This window comes from Cyanistes caeruleus, unplaced genomic scaffold, assembly GCF_971803275.1.
Source record: "Cyanistes caeruleus unplaced genomic scaffold, bCyaCae1.hap1.1 HAP1_SCAFFOLD_135, whole genome shotgun sequence".
NCBI classification, from domain to species: Eukaryota; Metazoa; Chordata; class Aves; order Passeriformes; family Paridae; genus Cyanistes; species Cyanistes caeruleus.
The window spans coordinates 273,291-292,836 of record NW_028255932.1 but is presented as its reverse complement, the minus strand read 5'-3'; the positions used below and the strand labels follow the sequence as shown (position 1 = coordinate 292,836).

Sequence of the window (19,546 nt, the reverse complement as noted above, 5' to 3'; positions counted from 1 at the left end):
TCACACATTAATTTCTACATTTCTATTGGTCCAGCTCATAACACCCAAGCTCTAGAAGATACCTTTTAGTAAAGCTTATTAAGATACATTTAGCAGATTTCTCACCCTAAATTCTTATTCTTCATTGTCTTATTAACACTTAGTCTTCTTCATTTCTTTGATACAATATTTTGCCAAGGACTTATGCTAGCTCAAAGTCAGGGTTGTGCAGGACTTCCAAGGAGCTGTGGCATCGAGAAGCGAGCCATTCTTCAACAGCACATATATATAGAAAAATATGTACCTGAATATATTTACTAAATTGTAGCTTTCTTACTAAATTGTATTCTTTTACTAAATTGTATTCTTTTATTATTTTGTTTCAAATTTATTAAAGTATTTTATCAATTAATTAGATTGATTGTTTGGAAATTTGAAAGTCATTTATAACACTACTTATTTCAAACATTATGTAGACTATGTAGGAATGAAAAAAACCACCAAACTGCAGCAGGATATCCACTGTGCTTTAGGTTCTTCTTAATGAGATTCTTCAGGGTGAGAATATTTGGCTCATTCTGAGAACTGACAACGTTTTTTACCATTCAAAATTAGATCTGCCTCTGTGAGTACCACATTTCAAAAACCCAAGCCTGGGAACCTCTTTCTCTTTTTCTTCTGGCCCTGAGCAGGTATCGGGGGTCCGGCCCCTGTTGGGCCCTGGCGGGGCCGGGCCGGGCTCTGCTGCAGCGCTGGCCCCTCCCGGGAAGCCTCTGGGTCCCGTTCCCGGGGGCCGCCGAGCCCTTTCCAGCTGCGCTGCTGGGCCGGGCCAGCCCCCGGCTCGGCTGAAATTCTCCTGCCGCTGAGTTTCAGCAGAAGCTGCCGGGCAGGAGGAGCTGAAGCTGCCTCTGAGTGCTGGCCTGGCTGCTGAGATCCCAGTGCAGCCACGGGAAAATCATCCAGCAGGAACAGCTCAGGCAGCTGCCCCAGCAGAGAGCGAGTAACCAGCCACAGGCCTGGGCAAGATATTAACCCTTTCAATACACAGATGAGACCTCTCTAATTTGAGGAGGGGGTCATTTTGGTGAGGAGGGGTCATCAAGAGATGAAGGAAAACCGCTCTTCCTCACTCTCACCTTTCTACCTTTACAATGGTTGACATTACAAATGACATTTCGTACAACTCCAATTTCCTCCCTTGTGACTTTGAAATGGGTTTCCAGATGTAAGGTCTGTGATCTTCCTGAACCCATTTATCAGTTTCTCTTTTCTCATTATAAGCACAGCTGAACAAACATACAATGACAAGTAATTTTTTACCTAAGTCCGAGATTCATTATCTCAGATCCCACTTCTCACTTAATCATTAACTAGTTCCAGCAAGGCCTATCTCTAGCTAAGAACTCTAATTTTTCTAAAATTCTTAATTTTTTTAAATTAGTGACTCCAAAGGAGATTTCAGAGGGTCCTGGGTGGGCTGGGAGAGACTGGGAGGGTCTTTGGAGTGGCTTGGGGTGTCTGTGAGAGGTTTTGGGGGTCCTGACCTCTGCAGACCCCCCAGGGATGCTGTCAGACACCGCTCACAGCTGATGAGGATCGGGGGCTTTTTGTTGGGCTTCGTCTTCCTGGCACTGGGGCTCAGCTTCTGCCTGAGCAAAAAGGTGAGGGGGGGTCCCAGGGGTCATGTCCTCCCTCCCCAAGAACGTGTGTGCTCCCTCCAGGGACCCCCACTCTGGTATCACCCCCTTTTCTCTGCCCACAGAGCTCCTGAGGCAGCAGGAAAAGGTTCACTAGGACTGAAAGTTAACAAATCCACTCTCCCAAAGGAATTCCCATTGTTGATCTGTGTCCCAATGCTGTTCCTGTCCTGGTGTTCATCCCGGTGCCCACAGGGAGCCAGGAAGATGTGGAGCCTCCCAGCCAGGTGTCTTCCCAACACGCATCACCAGGACCACGGATCACCAGGGCTCTGCCCAACGGGGGTCACTGGGGATCATCCAACGCCCATCCTCCCATGGGGGATGGAGCTGGAGCAGCGCACGAAGCTCTTCCCGCACTCGGGGCACTCGCAGGGCTTCCCTTACTGGTGCCTCCGTTGGTGTTTGGTCAAGTCAGAGCTCCCGGAGAAGCTCTTCCCACACTGGGGACACTCGTAGGGCCTCTCCCCACTGTGGATGCGCCGGTGGACGGTGAGGTCGGAGTTGTACTTGAAGCCCTTCCCGCAGTCGGGGCAGCGGAAGGGCCTCTCGTCTGTGTGAATCCGCTCATGTTGGAGGACATCGGAGCTGGTCCGAAAACTCTTCCCACACTGGGGACACTCGTAGGGCCTCTCCCCAGTGTGGATGCGCTGGTGTACCCTCAGACTGGCGCTGTGACCAAAATTCTTCCCACATTCCAAGCAGGTGTAGGGCCGTTCGCCTGTGTGGATCACCTGATGTCTCATCAGGCCAAAGATATCTCTGAAACTCTTCCCACATTTTCCACAATCAAAGGGCCGTTCCCCAGTGTGGATCACCTGGTGATTCCTCAGGTAGGAGCTCTGGCTGAAGCTCTTCCCACATTCCAAGCACTCGTAGGGCTTTTCCCCAGTGTGGATTACCTGGTGTCGGATCAGGCTAGACCTGTAGCTGAAGCCCTTCCCACATTCCAAGCACTTGTGGGGCTTCTCCCCCAGCTCTGAGCTCCGGCTGGATCTCTGGCCGTGTTCCTGGCACTGGGGGGATCTTTCCTCCTCGCAGCTCCCTGGACTGGGTTTGCAGACCCTCCTTGTGGGGGATCTCTGTGGCTTTTTCTCCTCCTCTTTCATCTGGACACAGTTTGGGAAGGAAAATTCCTGGTTAGGAGGAAAAAAAGAGAGGAGAACGCCTTGGACTGGGGATTCCTCCTTGCCCAAGTTCATCTCAGAAAGTCATTGGGCATCTGCTGTCTGTAACAAACCAAAACACCAAGATTCAGTCCAAACATCCTCCAAACATCAAAAAAAAGATCAAAAACTACCAAACAGCAAATCCACGAAAAACCCCCTCCAGAACAGAAAGATTCAGCCCCTGCAAAAAAACAAACCACCAACATTTATCCCAATAAAGCTCAGAAACACCAAGATTCAGCCCAGTGAAAATTGTGGAACCCCTCCCCAGTCACCTGCTGACTGTGGGCAGGGCAACACTCCTGGGACTGCACATACAGGGAGGGAGGAACCTTGTGCTGCTTCCTCTTCCTGCTCCTCCTCCTCCTCCTGTGGCCCTACTCTTCCTCACACTCCTCTTCCTCCTACTATTTCTTCTCCTCCTGCACAATCCCACCTTCTCCTCCCACGTGCATATTTTGACCGTTTTGTTCTTCAACCCTGCTTCTCCTTCCCTTCTCCTCCTGCCCCCAGGCCCAGCACCCACTGCCGCCTCCCTCTTCCCCCCCAGTCCCACAGCATCCCACCGCAGGGGCACGGATGCAGCTGGGCCAGCTCGGCCTGGGGCAGCGCTGGGCTCTCGGCCGCTTCCGCCCGCACTCGCTCCCCACTGCAGCCGCTCCCGCCACCACAGCGCGGGGGGGCCCGGCCTTGGCGCTCCCCCCTCCCACCTCCCCAAATTCCCCTCCAGGGGGGCGCCAAGGCCCGGGGGGGAGGGGCGCAGCTGGGATCCAGGTAGAACCATTGAGGGGAGAAAAGGGAATGCTAGAAGGGCATCCTGGACAAAGGGATGATGACCCCAAAATCTCTCTCAAGGGTCCCTTGGGAGCATGGTGAGGTCGTTCGCACATTCTCCCAGAGGGAATTAAGGACATGGACACCCAGGGGGGCAAGAAGGGAAGTCCAGAAGGGATTTAGACAACAGGGGATGGATGGTGTTGGTGTGCTGGGAAGGGATTGGCTGAAGGGGAGTGTGCAGGAATGTGCTTAAGGCAAGAAGCAGCAGGAGGAATCCATGGGGTAAGAAAAATGATGATGGAAAAGAAGAGGAAGAAAAAAACACTGAGGATTGGGATGTGTTTCAGAAGGGTCTCATCCTCCAAATTTGCCAGCTGACTCAGATCCTTTGTATCCCAGTTTTGGAGGACAGGAAAACAAGGAGGTGAGGATTTCAGGGGGTTTCTCTGAGCTGGGAGCGGCAGGAGCGGGCGCAGAGCTGCGGCACCGGGAGCACGGGCTGGGGGCCTGTGGGGAGCTGTGGGGCCGGGCCGGGGCTGTGGGGCAGCCGGGGCTCAGCGCCGGGCGCTGCCTGAGCCCAGCACCCCCCGGGCAGGGCCGGCAGTGGCCCCCGGCCCCCAGGAGGCTGCGGGACGCCCCGGCCGCTGCCCGGCCCCGTGGAGCTGCCGGCCCTGCCCGCCGGGGGGGCCGCCTTTGGACACTGCGGCAGGACAGGGACCGGCTCTGGGATACGGGCTGGGGAGGGGAGCCTCAGCACAGCCAGCACGAGGAAGGAACAGCTCACAAATGGCGATTAGACATGCAAGGATCCACATGATCTTTTAAGCATTTCCTGCTGGGTCCCTGGAGAAAGGAAGGATTTTGCAGAAAGCTCAGCAGCTGCCACACGATGAGCACCCACAGGCACTGAGGGGGGCTGCAGCAGCAACAGAAGAAGCCCCTGCAGCACTTGCTCACAAAGGCTCAGCAGCTGAATGCAGCAAGGGATGAGCAAAAGGCCAAGCTGAAGGCAAAGGCCATGGCACAGTTCCTACAGCCCCTGAGGGATCAAGCCCAGGGCCCAAGGGGGCCCCAGCACCCAGGGGACACCCTCGGCCACAAGCACCTGGCACAGGCATTGCCCTCCTGGCCAGGGCACAGCCCACCCAAACAGCCCCTGGCAAGGAATCAGCCTTCCAGCTGCAGGGCACAAGGACACTGCAAGCACAGACAGCAGCACCCTCAGCACCAGCAAGTCCAGCCCTTGATGGACACGCATTCTTAGCGGTGGCACAGCTCCCATTCCACCAGGGACCCACCACACTGCAGCCCTTGGGAACATCCAGGGTGGCTCTGGATCCAGAGGAGACCTTTCCTGATGGACACAGGGGCCTCTCCATCCACTCGGAATCTTACACCTAAAGGTGTTAGAGAATATTTTAATTATTAAGGCACTAAGTGGGAAAGATGAGCTGGAGTGTTTTATTCAGCCACTATTAGCAGATGTGGGGGATGGGTTTAAAATGCAGGAATTTTTATTTGCTCACAATTGTGATTGTAATTTACTGGGAAGGGATTTGATGGCTAAATTTGGAATGCAAATTAATGTTGCAAAAGGGGATACAGAGGCTGGTTCTGTTGTACCTCTGTGTCAAATGTCTGGCAGAGCCAAGGCTGAAGTGAACCCACAAGTGTGGTCAGCCCCAGGGAAATGGGCAAAATTAGATATGGAGCCTCTCCAAATTTCCCTGAAGCAACCAGGACAAGAGGTGTCCAAAAGCAATCCCCTGTTCCAAGGGAGGGAAGGAAGGGCTCACAGCCTGTCTGGGAGTCCTGCTCAAGGCACGGCTTGGGGAGCCAGGGATGGCTCCCTAGAATGCTCCGATCCTGCCAAACAAGAAATCCAATGGAATCCACAGAATGCTGCAGGACCCAAGAAGAAGAAATGAGATGATGAAACCGAGGCACCCCACACTCTCAGATCCTTACACCAGCCTGAACCAGGTGCCCTCCTCACACTGCTGCCATTCACAACTTGATGCAAAAGATGCTTTCTGGGGATCTGCCCACTCACAGAGGATGCAAACACAATTCTGCCTTGGGCTGGCAACGAGAGCTAGAAGGGAAAATGCTCAAGACATGGACGGTCCTTCTGCAGGGATGCACGGAAGCACCGGCCTGATTGGGGCAAGCCTTGCAGGAAATATCAAAGGAATTGACCTCACCCCCAGGGACTGGCTTAATGCAGGATGTGGATGACTTGATCCAGTCAGAAAAACAAGGAGAAGAGGTAGAGGAAGCCTCTGTGAAATGGCTTCATTTTCAGGCTAAAAAGCAGCTTTGAGTATCTGAAAAAAAGGAAAGGGCAAATGGTAGAGAAAATGGTTAAATATTTGGGACCTATGTTGATGGAAGTTTTGTCTTGTATTGACCCTGACAGGGTTCAGGGAATCTCAGAAATAATGTGACCCAGGACTAAAATGGAGCTGGAACAATTCCTACAATTAACAGGGAATTGCAGGAGCTGGATTGAGGATTCTCTTTTCTAGGCAGAACATTGTGTGACTTCTTTAGCCCCAGATAGTCTCAATGTTATGGGGTGGACATAAGAAAGAGAACAAAACTTAACAAAACGAAAAAAATAAAAAGATTGATGCCCCAGCCATGGCTCTTCCAGACTCAGAAATCTGAACTGCAAGGGAATATTAAACAGGCCACCCCTGAGCCTGCACTGAAGGCAACGCAGCAGCAGCCAGGGCTCCCCAGCGGGGGAAGCCCCTGCGCCTGCCCACAGATCCTCTGCTCAAATCCTCGGCCTGGCCACCCTCCTTTGCCATCTCCAGCCACTGCGGGACAATCCTTGCTCTCACTCTTGCAGCTTCAGGCCTTTCTGTGCCTGCCCTCGCCACAGCTGCTGGGGAAGGCACCGGGACAATTCCACTCTGCCTCTCAATTCCACTCACACTCTGCCCTGCCTGGGATTAGAATATGGGAAAATAGACCAACTTGAAAATGGCTTCAAATCTTATTTCTCTAAATGGACTTGGTTTGCCTTTGCCTTGGGGAAAGGAATTTTAATCTTTCTTTTAAAGGAATTTTAATATTTCTTTTCCACCACTTATCAGAGATGAAATTTACATCTCAACAGACTGGGAATAGCCCAAAAGATTCCATCAGCTAACATCAAACAACATCTGACCCAGAGACTGCCCAAGGCACAGCTGGAGACACCTGGTCTGGAAAAGGCTGAGCAGGAAATCCAGGAGTGCCCACCTAATTCCCATCACAGGCACAGAAATCCGGGTGCAACAGGAAACCAAATTCTAACAGCTCCACACCTTCAAACCAATGAACATTAAACCAAGGGATTTCTATGGGGTCAGAGTGTATGAATTTAGGAAAATCTAGTCAAACTCGTGTGTCATGGAATGATTTTCTCAGCACATCCAGCCTAAGTGTGCATGAAATTATTCCTGTTGCACATTCTGGCCAGAATCAAGTAACACCTTATTTCTCTAAAGACACTGTTGAAGAGTTTTTGCTTTTACAGTTTCAGAAAAAAGATTACACCGTTAGAATAATTTTTTGTAATTATTTTACTTCTATATTGTTGGTTCTGTTTGGGACAATGTTGTGAGAATCAGTTTTTAGTCCTAGGAGAAGGAAAAGAAAACACTTGATTGCTTTCTCATTTTTGTTTTATATTTGAACGTGACTCTTAGTGATGACAAAATGATGGTATGAGTTTTTCAATGTTCACCTTTAAGCTGTACTTTGAAAACTAGAAGAGCTTAAAAGTTGGCACTTTAATACATAAACAGTTAATAAAATATTGTTTAAAAAAAAAAATAACAGATTCTGTGGGGGCCACGTGTGAGTCACAGGATGTCTGCCCTGGAAGAGCAGCTTTGTTCCAGGCAGTCAGGAGAGGAGCTTTAGAAATGCAAATTAACACTGAAGGGACAAAGCCTGCACAATGGCCCAGGGGCTTCCTGCCTGCAGGAGGAATTGGACTGATTCCCTTTGCCCCTCAGCCCAAGCTCTGCCTGCTTGAACAGATGGAATTTGCACAGCTAAAGGCACAGCCCATTGTGAGGATATCTGACTCTGCAGCAGAAATTGGTTCAGCTTCAAAGGAAAACAGAAAATGGAGAATGTTGTGAAAACTTCACTAAAACAAGTGGGGGAGAATCATCCCTGTCCCCACTCCAACATGTGCTGTCTCTGTCTATGTTATATAGGGTGTATCAGACCACTGGGGTTTATTTGCTACCACAAGTTCAGGGAAATCAGTTGAGAATCCAAGTATGTGATGATTTAATGAGAGAAAAGCTGACAATTGATGCAGCCCTGGCTGGAGGGAGCACCCAGAAATGGGGAAAAGATGAACGACCACCAGAACAAATCCTGCAACACCACGGACCAGCCCCTGGGAACCCTGATGAATTCATAGCAGGTACCAGAGAAACCATTTCTCATTTCAATGGGATAATTGGATTACAGGATGCCATTGAAATAACACCCAACCACACAGCTCCAGCTCCTGACCTTCCCCCCAACCAATCCACGCAGATGAGGAACACAACATTTCACCATGGGATGGGATCAGATTATCTCTTAGCAGAAGGAGGCAGAATTTCTGGAAAAGTAAATGACTCAAACTGCTGTTGACAAATAGATGAGAACAGATACCAAAGGAAACAAGAAGGCAGCTCATGAACAAGTCCAAATGAGGAAAGGATGGGAATGGGAAACGTTTTTGTGCTTCCCTGGCAGACCATGGGTTAAACAAATGCCAGACAGAGCTCTCCCCCTTCAAATCTACACACCAAAAATCCTGTAACTCAGGGATTCCTCCCAGAAAAAAATCTGCTAGGATCTCCCCAAATTGAGTGAAAGGGGGGATGGGACCCCCAGACGGAGCAGGAGGGGCCTGGAACCCCCAAATCCAAGCACGGGGGAGGGGGTTGGAGATTGGAGGGATGATTGGGAAGGGGCAAGAGTGGGAAAAAGAGAGGGCTGGGACCCCCAAAGCGTGGGGGAGGGTGCTGGGAAACCCACATTGCATTCGGGGGGAAGGGATGGGGATCGGGGAAAGGATGAGAAAGGGGAGAGAGGAGAGGGAAAGGTGGGCTTGGGATGAAAGAAACGTGGTTCCCCGTCCCGCAGCACTCGATCCCTGGAGCGATTCCCTGCGGCTTGTGGGGAGGAAGATCTGCACTGGGGGGTCCCCAAGCCCCCTGCCCATCCCAGCGTGTCCATCTCGCTGGTGCCCTCCAGCTCCCAGCCCGGCCCCGGCCGCCTGCTCTGCTCCCTGATGGATTTCTCCCCTGCCCACATCCAGCTGAGCTGCTCCCAGGGCCAGCAGCAGCTCTCGGGCCACGTGCTGGCCACTGCCGTGCTCCCCAGCGGGGACTGCAGCCAGCAGCTCCTGGTGCTGCTGGAAACCGCCCCCGGCAATGCGGGCTCAGCTCCAGCTGCCAGGTGGAGCACGGCAGCCTGGAGCACCCCCTGAGCCGGCACTGGGGCACGGCCCGGCCCCCACAGCGCCGGGGGCAGGGGCTGGCAGGACACGGAGGGGATTTGGGGCTCCTGGGCTTAACTGGCAGCCCCTCCTTGAGAACCCCTCTCCCCCTGGCCCAGCTCCCCTCATCCCCCTCTCCCAGCCCTTTCCCAGCGGCTCCCGGCCCCGCTCCGCTCACCCCAGAGCTCCTCACCAGCAGCCGAGAGATGGAGGAGGAGGAGGGGAAGGAGGGGAAAGCGGAGGAGCGGGAGGAAGAGGAGGGGTAGAGGAGGAGCAGGAACTGCAAGAGGAGCAGCAGAGGAGGCCCCATGAAACAAAGAAATTAAGAATTAAGAAGAAATGTTTAAAAGGGGTGTCTGACAAAAACCAGACCCTGACACCCTAATCCACAAGAACAGGAAAAAGAGTCAGACTGCAAGATAAGATAAGGAGCTGGAATACACAAACAAGATGCAAAGACAAAGGCACCACAGGATAAAGGAGATTCCTGGACCCTAAGCCGGAGGAAATGGATTTGACGTCCCCCTCCCCAACAAAAAAGCGGCCAAAGGACTGAAAGGGGCACAGGGCTAATTTTAATATGAAGTGAAGACAGGCGGGGTTAGGAAATTAATATGTATTAGCCGTATCGTGTAAACCTGCTCTGTAAAGGATAAAAAGGGAAAACCCAATCAAAAAGGTGTGCATGCTTTTTGGAGGAGATATCCCCCATGCACCTCAGCACTGAATAAATTCATACCTGCTCTTATAACTACTCTGTGAGTTATAGAGCTCCTTTTATTCCGCAAATCACCCAGGTGCGTCCATCGCTCTCTGGATCTGCAGCCCCTTCGCGCCGGGAGCATCGGGCCCCGCAGCCCGCAGCTCACCGGGGACGGGAACCTCGCCCCGAAGGTCTTGGGCCGTCCTGGCAGGATTTGTTTACAGGGGAAGGGATATTTGGAGCGCACTCGAAGTAGCTTTGGGGACCCCTGTTCCTTTTTCTGGGGCCGGGCCGGGCAGAGCGATGTCTGGATCTTGCAGGACTCCAAAGCTGAGCTGAGATGCCCGGTACCGGCAGGGGGAGGGGAGCAGCGAAAAGGGGGGAGCCCCGGGAGTCCCGGAGCCTGAAATGGGGGCCTGGAGAGGGGGGACCCCGAGAGCCGGGAGTGAGGGGAGCCTGGAGAAGGGGCAGCCCGGAGAAGGGATGAGCCTGCAGAGGGGGAAGCCCTGGGACACCAAAGTGGGGACCCCAGAGAAGGTGAACCTCAGGGAGGGATTTTTTCCTCTCAGTCCTGATGCTTTGGAGATTTTCATGGACACAAGACACCTGAAAACTTCTAGAGATGGACTCGGGCAGGAGGAACCCTGAATCCTAGGTGGTCACCTCTTGTTTTTCTCCCCAAACCACACTTCTCATGCCCAAGCATTAGAGGAATGGAGGAGAAGAAGGCAGAGAGGAAGATGCTCTGGGACCCCCAGGCAACAACAGTCAGTACAATAGTGGAGGCAAAAGCATCATCACCAAATCCATCTGCCCAGAGGGCAGAACTGGTTGCCTTAACCAGAACACTAGAATTAAGTGAAGGGAAAAGGGTAAACATATGGACTGGCTCAAAGTATGCTTTTGGAGTACTGCATGTACACAGAGCACTGGGGAAAGAAAGAGGACTGCTGTCTTCTCAAGGCACGCACATTAAACATCAAGATGCAGTCCTGCAATCAATAAAAGCAGTACAAAAGCCCGAGCAAGTAGGAACCATGCAATGCAAAGCTCACCAATCAGGAAACTCCAAAATTCATGAGGGAAATCAGAAAACAGACTGGACAGCCCAACAAGCTGCTCGAGAAGTGCAAACTGCAATGGCATTGATACCTTTAAACACTAATGTATCTCAATTCAATTTACCTCCAGAAACAAAATATTCAATAGAGGATGAGAAATTGGGACGCTCACTGAATGCACAGAATTCAGAAGGGTGGTATGTGACTACACAGGGACAAGTAGTGGTACCCCCCTTGAGAATGAGAGAAGTTCTACAAATTAAACATAACAAATGTCATTGGAGTGCAGAGACACTGGTGAAATTGTTAAAACAAAATTTAATTTCAGTACGGATGTTAACAATGGCAAAATCAGTAATGTCAAAATGTGAAATTTGCTTAAAGAACAATCCAGTGGCTAGATGACAGGCACAATTAGGGAAAATTCTGGTAGGAGTAGAACCAGGAGATTATTGGCAAGTAGATTTTGTAGAATTAGCAAGAACTCAAGGATACAAATATCTATTGGTAGGGGTTGACACATTTTCAGGATGGCCAGAAGCTCTTCCCTGTCACACAAATCAAGCAAAGGAGACAGTCAAGTGGTTACTGCAAGAAATCATTCCAAGATTTGGGGTGCCTCTAGGAATATCATCAGATAGGGGCCCACATTTCACAGCCACAGTAGTGAGGGAGGTGAGTAGGTTACTGGGAATAGCTTGGCATCTCCATACACCATGGAGACCCCAATCCAGTGGACAGGTAGAGAGGATGAATCAGACATTGAAGAGGCAAATCAGCAAAAGATGCCAAGAGGCTAAATTGCAGTAGCCACAACCTTTACCAATAGCACTGCTGAGGATTCGGATAAAGCCTAGAAGCGGGATGTCAGTCAGTCCTTATGAGATATTGGATGGGAAACCATATGGATGCCCTGAACCTAATCCAAATGTACATGTTACAGGGAAGCAAGAGGTGTAGAATTATGTTCTGTCTCTTGGAAAAGCTCGAGCTCGACTTCGGAGCACCCTTGTGTGGAACAGGCCGCTGACTCTTGAGAATCCAGTTCATGACATCCTCCCGGGAGATGAAGTGTACGGTAAAAGCTGGAAGGAAGAACCATTAAAAGAAAGGCGGAATGGACCCTATCAGGTACTGTTAACTACCTTGACAGCAGTCAAAGGAGCTGGACTGGATCCCTGCATACATTACACCAGAGTGAAGAAGGTTTCCCCTGCACTGTGGGCTGCACAAACTGTAGGGCCAACAAAGCTGCAGATAAAGCGGGTTTGATTGTTTCAAATGTCTAGGTTGCTAGTGACTGTAATGGTGATTATGTCATGGCCTTTAGTGCCAACAGTTGGAATCAATGTTACCTTGGGATGTGAAATGCAAAAGGATCAGCTGACAACTCTTCATTTGAGAATGAAGAAGGATGTGGGCGTGCAGCCAGAAACACAAGTGATAAAAGTCTCTCATACTATTCAGGCAGAAAATGGGATGATTGGATTAATTCAAGATTTTGCCAACATGCAAAACATCAGCAAAATAACTGCCTGTCTGCCAATACCAAAGGCAGCAGGAGACCAAATAAATTGGAGAATTATAACATCAAAATTACCTGAAATACAAAAGAATAAAAATGAAAATGTGAGCTGTGTATTGCAAATAGATTACGAGAACCCAAATAAGACAGTGTTTGAAAATGCTGTGAAGCCAAAGTATTCATCTACATGGGATTGTCATGAAAATGGAGGAAAGTATGAACCAAAACTAGGCTGGTATGGGGGATTAGGGAATTATGGATGGTGTTATGAAAAGATAGCAAAGGTCATTAAAGAAAAGATTCCAGTATCGAAGTGGAAGTGTGAAGGACAGGAAGGAAAGATCGGGCTGAAGCTTGGGACAGTGCATGGGCAATGAGTGGGCTTCAGAAATTCCAATCTATGGCAGATAGCCCTTGGTGCATTAAGTGGGAAGGCTCTGAAAATGAAACAGATCCTGGGGTATGGAACACTGCAACCAGTAGGAGAATGGAGGCAGACAAAGTGAATTGGTGGGTATGGAACAAAACTTAGGACTGTACTTCTGATGATGAAGAAATAAAACAAATGCCACCACTCGTGGTAGCTCTGCAAATTGGATGTGCCTGCAGAGGAATCAAACATAAACAAGGTGAAATAAATGACAAGATAGGACAAGTGATCCAAAAGGTAATATGTAGCACAAGTACAATTCAGAGTCCAGGCCAATTTGGATGGGCAGCAAGTGATGGCACCTGGACAACACATTTGCCTGTAGGTGAAAAAGTAAAAGAGATTACTCTAGGCCTCCCCACCTTATGCCCAAATTGGAAAAGGTCCCCATTCAAGGGAGAACATGAACTTCTGCAAATAAGGACAAGACGAGAAGTTCAGGAAAACAAATCTGAAGATGAAGAAAGATGGCAGGAACCCTCCAGTAGTGTAAAATTTCATTGGGCTCTGGAATCCTTGTTTGGTCCAATAACAAATTATAACAGGTCAGGTAGAAAGATTGGCAAGAGTTACCAAAGAGGGATTTAGAGAGCTAAATGTACAATTATAAACCACAACTAAAATGACCCTGCAAAACAGATTTGCTTCAGATATGTTATTGTTGAAAGAACACGGAATATGCGGGTACCTAAAAGGACAAATTGATCACTGCTGCATCCACATCCCAAATGGAACTGCAGATGTAGAACACAACATTAATCCATTAAAACAAATAGAACATGAAGCACAGAAAGAGAGGGAAGATCTGACCACAAGTTGGGTAGATAAAAGTTTTGAAGGGTTAGGATGGAATGTGAGCTCATAAATCAAATCTATTCTTGAGATTCTGATAATCCTACTATTTGTGTTCTTAGTAATCTAGTTACTCTGTGAAGTTTTAAAAGAAGAAATAAGGAAAAGAGTGTCCTGGAACCAGAAGATAATAAAGGCGCTGACACGGGACAGAGATCCACATCCACATTTGTCATCTCCAAGTCCTCCAGAGTGTAACAACGCTTACGACAACTGTGCATTCAAAGATGAACATCAAGTATAAACACAGAAAAAAGGACTGTATAGAGTGAAAGCATTACACTTATTATAGTAAAATGAAATATTTTCAAAGGAGGGAAATATGTTACTATGGCGTTAAATGTTTCTGAAAATGTTTTTTAAAATCATGTAGAGGTAGGCCACAAGAATGTTTGGTATTAGGGATGATCTAGCAAGCTGAAATGTTTATGGTAACAGGAACTGGTACTTGGGGTCTCCAAGATACCCACCCACAGATAAGATTTGGACACGTTCATACAAGGATGAGCTAACTCTCATGAAGCAATATAGATAAAGTTAATGAAAATTTAGTAATGAAGCAATATCGATAAGGTTGTTACAGTGATTACTGCTACAGCTGAAATTGTAGAAATATGTGCACTTTGGACAAAGACAATGGAGCTAGATTTGGGTTGCTGATACTCCCAGTTCCTGCACGCTTCAATAAAGTACCTGCATATAATCAGTCTGTGATTATGTGTGTTCCGGAACGCTAACAAAGACAGATCAAAAACTTCCAAAACACAAAACATCTGGTATCCCTCCAAAATAGAAAGATTCTGCCCCCACAAAAAAAAAAAAAAAAATCACCAACATTCACCGCAATAAAGCTCAAAAAACACCAAGATTCAGTCCCGGGAAAATCGTGCATCTCCCTGCCCGGGCACTCGCTGCATGGGGGGTGAGGGGGGCAATGAGGCCGGGCCGGAGCAGGGGGTGCCTGAGAGAGGCCCCGAGCCCGGCAGAAGCCCCTGCACAGCCATGCAAGTGGCTCCTGGCCGGACTCGGGGATCCCCCTGGCCATCCCCGCTGGAGCAGCCTGGTCCTGAGGGACTCTGGCCCCTGCGAGGGACCCCAGGCTGCAGCAGGACAAGGATTCCTGGCCCTCAGGGGGAGGCAGTGACATGACCTGACTGTGACCCCCATCCCTGTGCCTCTGGGCGGGGAGGGGGACGGAGAGGGGCACAAAGTTAAGCCCGGGAAGGAGGGACAGCTGGGGGGAAGATGGATTTCTGTAGGAATTACTTTACTTCTCGTTTTCTTGTCCTGAAATGTTGGATAATAAATTAAATTAATTTCCCCAAGTCAGGTGTGCTGTGCCCGTGACCAAGGATTGAACTGTCCCCACCCTCATCCCGACCCCCGAGCCTTTCCTTGTGTGTTCTGCTCCCCGCCCGGGACAGGAAGGAGAGTCACAGAGTTTTGGCCTCGCTCCGGCATGCCCTGCTCCATCCCGGACTCACCCCCAGCTCGCAGCGCCCTCAGCTGCCGGGCACCCCGAGCTCCCGGCGCTTCAGCGCAGCGGCGCTTCCTTGGCCTCCTGCCCGGGCCGGGCCCAGCGCCGGGGCCGCTCCTCAGCCCAGGGGGCCGAGAAATGGCCGAGATCAGCCCAAGGCACGCGAGGCCGTGCCGTGTGCAGAGCCCGCCGCTGGCTGCGATTGGGTGCTACTGCCGTCACTCGTGGTTCTGGCGCGCGCTGATTGGGCAGAGCGGGGACAAGCCCGGTCCCGCTGGAGCCCCCAGGGCGGCCGTGGGGCAGGAGAGCCGCCATTGCCGGAGCGTCTGTGCGGGCCCGGCAGCGGCGGCAGCAGCGGCCGGAGCCCGGTGAGGCGGCGGCGGAGCTCGGAGGCGGCCCCGGCCATCGCAGGTGGGAGCCGCGCTCGGTTCTGCGGGGGCTCGGGGCTCGCTGCGGGCCCGGGAGGGGGCGGCAGGGGGCTGTGGCGGGTGGCTTGTGCCGTGGCCGGCCCGTGTTGGCCCTGGGCTGAGGGCGCTGCGGGAGCGGCTGCCCGCGGTCTCCTTGCCGCTGGGGCCTCGGCAGGAGGCGGTGGCGGAGCAGCGCTGGCTCGTCCCGCTTCGTGTCGGGAGGCCGGAGGCGGCTGCGCTGGGCCCGGGGCCGGGCGGGAAAATTCCCGGCGCCAGAGGTTTGTGTGGCCCAAGGAGCCAGAGGAGCGGTGTGCAAGTGACTTTATTGCTGCCCAAAGGGAGAGGCCATGGGGCATTTGCCGTGCGCTCTCTCCAGTTGTTGGAGGACGCGGCCTCGTTTTTGTCCTGATTTTTCCGGCCGCATGTCCCTGTCCCTTTGCCCAACACTGGCCGAGGTGCTTGGAAGGTTCAGCCTTCCCGATCTGCCTGCTGCAAGTCCTTTTTGTATAACATCCGATATTCCTGGCTCTGTGAAGTGTTTGTTCTTCTGGAAGTTCAGGAATGTATCGGGACTTGGTCTGAGCAGCAGTCCTTGTCAATTAGTAACATTTTCTGAAACTGGTGATTTCTCCCATTGCTTCCTTATGTGTAAGTCCCTGGCCCCATCTCCAAGCAGATTCACTCATTGCCTCTGTTTTTTCTTCCTGGGTGTTCTTTGGTTTTGGGATTGCTGTCGGTGGCCTCATTCTCTGTCCTTTTGTAGCCGTTTGTGGCTCAGGAGGCCTGGCTGCCACCTGCATCCCCTTGCTCAGCTGCTGAATGAGCTGCACTCAGCAAGGTGTGGTGCATGGTAAAAAGATGAGAGTTGCTGTAGCACATGAGAGGAGAAACAGCATTTGTTTAACCCGTGGTCTGCCAGGGAACCACAAAAGTGTGTCCCATTCCCATCCTTTTCACGTTTGGACCAGTACAAGAGCTGCTTTTTTATTTCCTTTTTTATCTGTTCCTCCACTTTTCCTTTGTGATCTATTTGCCAAGAGCAGTTTGAGTCATTTACCTTTCCACAAACTCTGCCTCGATTTTCTGCTAAAAGGTAATCTGATCCCATCCCATGGTGAAATGTTGTGTTCCTCATCTGCATGGATTGGTCGGGAAGAAGGTTGGGAGCTGTCTGATTGAGTATGTCAGGAAAATTAATCCACAAACCCCAGAGGTTTATGTCTAAAAAGGATACAGGGGAGTCCTTTGACTTTATTTGAATAAAGGGAGAGGCCATGGGGCATTCCCCTGGGGTCTCTCAAATTTTTGGAAGACACAACCTTGTTTTCATCCCAATTTCCCATCTCCGTGTCCCTCTCTTTCCCCAGTGCCTGAGGTATTGGAGAGGTACAGACTTCCCGGAATGCCTGATACCTAAGATTCCCCTCTAATGTGTAACCCTCCCTCTTAATTTTTAACTCTTATGGAATTTATGGTTTTCTTGCATTATTTCTTTCATTTTTCAATATTTAATCTCATTTATCAGCAATCCTACAGTCTGTAAAGACAAATATGTATTTTCCATTCATCCATCAGTGGAAACTTTCTCATTGTTTCTTTTATCTCTCAGTGCTGGTTTCATGTATCAGCAGACCCACAGCTTGTTTATAAAGACAAATCTGTCATTCCTCTCAGGTATTTCACTGACAGTTTGTAATCTAATTATGGCATTGAAATGATGAATGGGTTCTCTGGCTCCTGATACGAATTCCTTGGGGTTCCCAGGGGCTGGTCCATGGTGTTGCAGTGAGAAATGTGAGTGAAAATAGGAGAAGAAGGTGACAGGAGAAAAGGGCAGGAAAGATGATGGGAAAATTCTAAGAAACATGAGTGCAAAAGGGTGAGAAACATGAGGGGAGAGAAGGGAGAGAATGTGAGGGGAAGAGCATGAGAAACTTAACTATTAAAAACAGTAGAACAGTCAGGAAATGTGAGGGAAACATTGTGGAAACCTAAGGGGAAAAAAAATACAAGAGAAACCTGAGGGTGGAAAAAGGCAGAAGATATGAGTGAAAAAAGGGCACAAAATATGAGAGGAAAAGTGTAAGGAACATGAAGAGAAAAGAATGATAAATGTGAAGAAAAAGGTGTGAGAAACATGAGAGGAAAGAAGTGAGAACGATGAGGAGAAAAGTGAGAAACATAAGGAGAAATTCTGAGAAGGAAAACTGGGATAAGGAGAGAACCGAGGGGAGAAAAAGGTGGGAAATGTGAGAGGAAAAGTGTGAGGAACATGAGGTGAAAAGGCTGGGAATCATGAGTAAAAATGATCAGGAGAAGTGTGACAGTCTTGGTTGGGAAGGGGTGAAAATGTGAGGGAGAAAGCACAGGAAATGTGAATGCAGAAAAGGGCAGGAGAAAAGGCACTATTGACAAAAGAGCTGTAATAATTCCAAACCCATTCCCCCATCCATTTGTCCATTTATTGGACAAGCCCAGGGCTGCTCTGTGTGCACGTCTCTACCTCTGCCTTAATTCCCCTTTGGAAGCGGTGGAACTGGCCGGATCTGTGTCGCTAGAGGACACAAAGTGGAGCACGAGGGTTTGAATCACGAAACAGCCAGAGGTTTATTTCATGAGGCAAAAGCCCTTAAAGCCCTTATTTTGGGGTTTTTCAACCCTTTTTATAAGGTGTTCCAATACAGGTTAGCCTGACTGGTAGAAGAAACAACAGCTCCCTCATCCCATTGGTGGGACAAGAGAGAAACACTCTCAGAACATCTGTATGATTATTTTGAGAAACTAAAACCTTGTTTTCACTACAGTCCTTGAGAGAGAAGAAAGTTCTCAAAAGACTTTCCCTTGGGAACAGATCAGCCCCTGAGAGCTTGAAACTGTCTCAGGTTCAGAAAATCATGTCCACAGATCTGCCCACCAGCAGCAGCTGCTCCAAGCTGGGAACGTGACTGGCGGTGCTGATTTCCAGAGGCTTCTGTCCCCCAGGTGAAGCCAAGGCAGGGCAGGGTTGAAAAGCGCTGCTGGTGCTGCTGCTGCTGGTGCTGGTGCTGCTGCTGCTGCTGCTGCTCTGTGCCAGAGAGCCCCGGCTGGGCAGGGCACGGCGCCCACGCACTGCGGGCTCTTCCTCCTGCTGGGCACACCTGGGAACAAGTCATGATGACTTGTGGGAAAAACAAGAGCTTTGTGGGGGCTGCACTGCTCCTCACACACTCAGGCCACCTACGGCACAGAGCTTTGGCCCCCAAAAAGGTAAACCAGAGGGAAACAGCTGGAAAAGGTTTCATTTCAACCTTTCTTACCTGCTCAACAGAAATGGCCAAAATGAAAGTTATCAAGCAGGGTGTGATCCCCACATCCAGCTTAGAAACAGTTAGAAAGAAGGCAATACTGTATTTCTGCACTGGCTGTGTGGGAAATCCCTTCCCTAACTTGTGCACACCCAGCAATCTCACCTACTCGTTTGTATCTATGGAACTAAGACATATTCAATACTTTGCTGAAGCTCACAGGCTAAACATACCCCTAAATTATTTGACATATTTAAATCTCATCTCAGAATTTATCAACATGAGAGTAGGGCTGTCCTGAGGGTCTCTGGTAGTCATTGTCATAGGTTCAGGAGGAGACCCATGCACAAAAGAACCCAAGACTCAGATGGGGTTGCAAAGCAAATTTATTCTATTAGTTGCAGTAGCAAATACTGCATACCAACCCCAGCATTCCCAAAAACCCGCTGAGCGGGAGAAGGAGCTGAAGCATCGTCCTCAGCAGGAGGGCAGGTAGGCAGTGCCCTTTCAGGACATCCCCTGCATCAAAACAGTGTGCACCTCGTCCTTCTCACCTCTCCACCCCAGACGCAGGCCTTATATCTCCTGCTCAGGAGTGGCATTTTCCCAGTTCCAGCATCAGCTCCCACATGGCCAGCATGAGATGAGGCCACAATGGCTCAGAATAGCGACTCCAAGCCAA

General features: G+C 50.0%; 2 protein-coding genes across 2 annotated transcripts in view; one reads left to right on the top strand and one right to left on the bottom strand.

Moving 5' to 3' along the window:
- Positions 1–19,546, top strand: part of LOC147645999 (serine/threonine-protein kinase PAK 3-like) — a 134,568-nt gene that overhangs the window by 46,409 nt on the left and 68,613 nt on the right. The window lies entirely within an intron of this gene.
- The window catches only part of LOC147646000 (uncharacterized), a 62,220-nt gene continuing 42,679 nt past the window's right edge, over positions 6–19,546 (bottom strand). Inside the window, 1 exon segment of the mRNA XM_086874024.1 lies at positions 6–2,660. Within this exon segment, the coding sequence (XP_086730150.1) occupies positions 2,060–2,660 (601 nt within the window). The 3' untranslated portion in view covers positions 6–2,059.